Source organism: Micrasema longulum, unplaced genomic scaffold (genome assembly GCF_059751315.1).
Source record: "Micrasema longulum isolate JH-2025_06_02 unplaced genomic scaffold, ASM5975131v1 h1tg001068l, whole genome shotgun sequence".
Taxonomy (NCBI): domain Eukaryota; kingdom Metazoa; phylum Arthropoda; class Insecta; order Trichoptera; family Brachycentridae; genus Micrasema; species Micrasema longulum.
The window spans coordinates 252,518-258,517 of record NW_028278256.1 but is presented as its reverse complement, the minus strand read 5'-3'; the positions used below and the strand labels follow the sequence as shown (position 1 = coordinate 258,517).

At 32.9% G+C, this 6,000-nt stretch overlaps 1 protein-coding gene across 1 annotated transcript in view; it reads right to left on the bottom strand.

Moving 5' to 3' along the window:
* Nucleotides 1–890: 890 nt before the first annotated feature.
* LOC148277211 (uncharacterized) overlaps nt 891–6,000 on the bottom strand; it is a 30,530-nt gene continuing 25,420 nt past the window's right edge. The window contains exons 14-15 of the mRNA XM_088233184.1: nt 4,454–4,654; nt 891–1,217 (exon numbers count right to left, since the gene is read on the bottom strand). Of these exons, the coding sequence (XP_088089310.1) occupies nt 891–1,217; nt 4,454–4,654 (528 nt within the window). The remainder of the gene's footprint in view (nt 1,218–4,453; nt 4,655–6,000) is intronic.

The following is a 6,000-nucleotide window of genomic DNA, read 5'->3' as shown; positions in this document are numbered from 1 at the left end:
GTATAGCTTGTGAATGACATAACATTATACACCAACAATATGTTAATATAGCACTGATTTTCTTAAATTGAACGGTTTTGGTAATTTGGAAGAAATTTCCTTAAGGCAATAAATATGCCCGCCCTTATGCATATGTATGTAAACTGTATATTTATTTATTTATTTATTTTATTTTTATTTATTTGGATAACCAACAGCTATAATTATATCATATTTATATAACAAAACAAATAACAAATAAGCCAATTACAGGTTTTCACAAGTAGCATCACAGTAAGTTAAAAAAGATTCTCGAACATAAAATGAATAGTAATTAAATGTAAATTTAAAAGAAAAGAAAAAAAATACTACGAGTTATTTCGAAAGCAAATGCCGCACGTTATTAAGATTATTTTCAAATAAATCTATGTTAAATGATTTATTTAGTACATTAAAATTATTAAAAGTTCGCCATAAATATGAATTTTGCCTATAATTAGATGAAACAAGAGGTATGTGAAGAAGAGGGTTATTTCTTAAAACTTTGGAAGGAACATTGATAGAAAGTTTGCAAAGTAGTTCAGGACAGTCAATTGAACCAGAGGCAATTTTAAGTAAATAAATTATATCCGCTATTTCACGACGTTTTTGCAGAGGCAGTAGGTGATGTTTTTTACATATATATGTTTATAAAGTGTTTTAATAAATAAATAAAACCTAGCCAATGACAGGTCATAAGCCCTGTAAATGCTTAGACTTTCATATCCCCTATTAAAAATGATTTATCTCTTTGATGCGGCAAATTTACTTCTAAATAACTCTTTAGGAATGAAATCCAGCATGTCTGCAAACATTTCAACATACTCAAAACATTGTTGAAAATAAAAGACGTCAAATATTAAAAAGTTATTTTATTTTTTGGGTTGCTTTTCTTCTTCCACTTTTTGCATTAAAAATTGAACATTCTGCAAGAATTCGCCAGCTTCTTCATTGTTGAGGGCACATTTTTTCTTCTTTGCTTTCCCCTCGAAATGCGCCACCATGTCTTCGATCGGTCTACCTTTGGTCTCCGGCAGGAATAAAGCGGCTATCGCAATAACCAGGCAGCCCACGAGAGAGAAGAACCAGTAGACGACGCGGCTGCCCACGAGAGCGTCAACGAAGGGGTAAAACTGGGCAATGACGAAGGTGGAGATCCACATCATGATCAAACCGATACTCGAGCAAAGACTTCGGACCTGACGAGCAAAAAAGTAGATTAGTAAATTACAACGGGGAGGCAGAAATATTAACACTTAAAGCACCAACCGAATACACATAGAATTTACCCAGTGCCCGGCCCATTTTTGTGAAATTTTATGCTTTGTGAAGGGTTTCTTAAAAGGGTCATAATTATGAAAATACTGGGTTAAATCAATTGAAACTTCTCATATTTATTTAAAACAATTCAACAAGTCATTTTATTATGATAGTTTTGCCAACATTGGCCTTTATGTAGAGCCACATTGCAATTTTTGCACATATTCAGGGTCTCACTCCTTTTTTGTGCTGTGTATTTTTGTATTTTTTTATATTTTCATTTATTCAGAAAACATACAGTACAGTTACAAAGTTTAATATTTTACACAATTAGACTTAATTCTAATGGACCAGTGAAGTTTCCATATTATAAAGCAATTATATGTAAGGTTAATTATGAAAGTATAAAAAAGAGAAGGAAAAAGAAAAACATAAATGAAAGTTGTTTAAAAATTAAAATTTAAGTGAAAAAAAGATATTTTAAAGTTTGTAGTTAGTAGTGAGTATTTACAAATGGAAATAATATTAAAGATGAAGAAAATTTTTAAGAGTAATTAAAAATTAAGAATTGAAATAAAGAATGAAAAACATGCTCAGATGTAAAAATAAAATAAAATAGTAATAACATTTTTAAAAAAAAAGGAAAAACATAAATATACACATATTTATTTTAAGGGATTCAAAGAAACGATGAGAAGAATCTTTAAGTGAAATATAAGACGGTAAATTTAGGTCAATTTGAAAAACATCTTCAAAATTAATGACACATTATAGTAAGAGCAGCAATATATTGATTTTATTTACATGTATAATATAAGTAATTAAAAGTAGTTTAAAAGTATAAAAACATGCCAATGCAGCAGAGAAAAAAGAAAAAATAATGTATCCCGGAGCCGTGTAAACACGTGATTATGATAACCACGCATTGTGTCTCAGGCCCGTCTTTTCACGTATTGTTATCGTTGGATAATTTAAATGGCGTCATTTTTGTAAAAATCAGCTCAAGGTAGTTTACCAACAGCGAAAAAGTACTAATTAAAGTCACTAGATGTCAATAAAATGCACTTTTTTGGACAGCTGGCACACCACGTGAAAACACGGGACCGGGACACAACGCGTGGTTATATAATTTCGTGTTTACACGGCTCCGGGATACAAAGTGTTAAGAGAAGGGAATGAGAATTCCCCAGCTTCAATTATCTAAACTTACCTTTTTTTTAGATTGGCATTAATGAGTAATACTTAATCTAAACATTAACATATTACAACAGAGATGAAGAACATTTTAAAGAAGGTATTATAGAAGTCAAGGCATCTACAGGGCTTATGACCTGTCATTGGCTGGTTTAAGTGGCCACTTTACACACTGTGTAACATTCACCATTTTGCCCATATTTGAACATCTATATTACTTCAATTCTTTCATCTGTTGATGTTTGTGAAGTTAAAGAGCTGAAACCTTTATTTACGCGGGTGAGATTCATCTAATTGAATTATTTCATCTACATACTAGGCAACGCCTGAAATTTATATTTTTTCAATTTCTATACTTCTTCATGGACCAGGTGGATTTATCAACAATATTTTGAGTTTGTAAGGCATCTGCAGGGCTTATGATGTAGATGCCTTGACTTCTATATTACCTTCTTTAAAATGTTCTTCATCTCTGTTGTAATATGTTAATGTTAACAACTCCCCAGGGAGTTGAATCCAGTCCTTGTCTACAAAAATTTGGACAAACTCAAAATATTGTTCATAATCTAAACATCCTTACAATCTACTTAAAAATACAAAGTGTATAATTAACAAAAGCTATGTATATAGCATAATCTAGGCGAAAATGGCAAGTGTGACATCGCGAGTCAGGAGAGACTACACCGCTTGCTTCTTAAATGCCTGCCCTTGCTGTAGGAACACGTCGACAGTACCGTTTAGTGAGATTTCGTTCACTGTTCTGAGGATTCTCGGCAGATGGGAAAAGAATCCTATGTTAGTTTTATAATTTCCCACAGCAAAGACAGGATTGGCGCAAGTTACGGCGAGGTACATTAATATTTATCTAAGCAAGAATATCATGGGCATCTATATAGTTAGATATTAATTTGTGCAAGAATATCAAACCAGCCAAAATTCTTCTGAATTCTAAGCTCAAGATGTGAAAGTACTCTAGACGATCATAATAGTGGATTATGAAAGTATTTGATCCGATTCTAAATATCCACGATTTAAAAAATTTACATTGTAACGATTCAATTCGCGTTATATGAATATTATAATACCTTGAATTTATTAAAAATAAAACACTTTGTAAATTTACCACACAAGAGTTTAATACATTAAAAAACGACGAGTTTCGGGTAATCAGTATTACCCATCCTCAGGTGTTGCTCAGGATTGCTCTTCAGCAATCAGTCACTTTTCAAAATTTGAGAAGATGTACGATATTGACTTATTTAACGACTTGCAATGTTCAATGCAATTTCGTGTCCAATTTTTATCGTCTTAATTTTCGTCAAGTATCATATCTCAAACTGGTGTGTTTTTTCGTACAGTTCAGTCGTAGGAGTCAAGTGGGGTATGTTGTATTTTATTAAAAATGTTTTGACTATGTCAAAACGTTTAGACAGGCTGGACTTCCTTTTTAGGGAGTTATGTAGATCTAAATTAGTTGCAACAAATAGGAAAAACATTTTAAAAAGGGAATGTGAAAGTCAAGGCATTTACAGGGCTGATGATCATTGGCTGGTTTAAGAGGCCACCTTGCACATTGTGTAACATTCAACATTTTGCCTATGTTTGAGCATCCATATTTATTCAATTCTTCCATCTGTTGTTATTTAAGTAATCTTAAAAAGACTCCCTGTCTGGCGTTCATCAATCCGGATAGTTGTAGTTTCTCTGTACTTTAAAAAAAATACTTAAACAGTTCTTCTAAATCAATCAATGATAGAGTGTTGTGATTGATTTCCAATTTTCAGGAAGCCAACTTACAAATCAGAATAACTCACCAAAGGGAACTAGTGACGTCACGCGCGAAGTAATTTAGAAAATGTAAAACTTTTTAAAATCGTTATGATGACAATACAAAAGCCAAAAAGCTAAAAAATTGGCTTAGTTTGATTGTCTATTAAGAATAAAAAAATATATTAAACTTTTAAAAAAATTGCATTGTTACCTGAACTAAAAACACTTCCGATGGCAGAATGAATGGAATTGGTCCAACCCCCATAGAAAACGTGCAAATGACAATGGAAAGGATGACCACAGGAATCCAACCCAAGGATGACACGTCATAGCCCAAATCGCGAATGCAGAAGTATGTACCCAGAGAAAATAAGGACACGGTGACAGCGCAGCATGAAGAAATCAGAATAATCTAGAAAAGAAAGAAACTGAGAGAAAAGACTGATATTGTTTTGAGAGGGGAATTCGGAAGTCTTAGCGATTACAAAGCTTATAATAACCCGCCATTAGTTGATTTTTCAAGTGATTATTTTACATATGTATGTGTCAACATAGTCATAGATTAATAGCTTAATTTCTTAGAGAAAAGAGGTGTTGATGCTTCCGGCTGTCCATGGTATTCTTAGCATACGCCTTCAGCACCACATCTCAAATTCATCTAGTTCAATATTGCATTCTTTTGGTCTTACTATAAAATACTAAAGTTCTGACTAATCTCATATTTGTAGCTTTCAATATGCCCCTGCCATTATTAAGCCAAGATGTTGTGAATTTTTTTTTTCGTCTTTTAAAATAATTTGGACCATATCCATTTAATAATATGAATAAAAGGTACTAGCAAAAAATTGCTTTTGACCTAATAAAGCTCAATCGAAATCAAGTGAAGGTTATCACTAGAGCCCTTACTGAGCATTGCAGATTGAACAAATTCTAGAATTAACCTTTCCGAAACTTCTAGATGTAGGTTCTGCAGTGCATATGAGGAAAAACCTTTAAACATTCTATGTGAATGTGATGCTTTACATCATAAAAGGAGCCTCATCCTCGGGGGACCACTGGTTAAACCTGAGGATGTTAAGGAACTCGCCTCCTACCGAATAGTCAGATAGTTTGGGGAATCAGGTTTGGAAGAGAAGATTTAACAGAATAAGAACTCTTGCATTTCACACAGTAGCCAGTTCTTTAAAGACCTAGGCTTGGAGGGTAACAAACGTATTTTGTTTTGCCGCCATTGCTTTAGATGGCCTAATGTGATTGATATGTCAAGGAAGTCTAAAATATTTTTTTTCAGCATTTTATGTAAACACGCTATAGTGAAACATAAATTCTGGAAAAAAAATGTTTAATGCATTTACTGACATCAAAATAAAGCTTGTAAACTAAAATTCAGATTTTTCAGAGCCTATCAAACTTTGAAATTGATCTCCTTCAAGTTGGATAAAACTGACATAATCGTATCATACTTAGCCATCTTTCGACCGATATAAATATGTAATATTTTTTGGCCTAGAAATATTGACTTTATCATCATCCTCATCATTTCCACACCTAATGGTGCATAGGGCACTGCATTGATACATTAATCGCAGCGTATCATCATCATATTTGCTACATAAAGGTAAGATGATCAGTCTTATGCTTCAGGTGCCAGTCCAGGAACTGTGAAATATTCTAGTTTAACAACACCATTTTAAATCAATATTTTACGTCAACCATGTCGGAAGTCGAACACGAAACCTTCTGCATGGTAGGCAAACG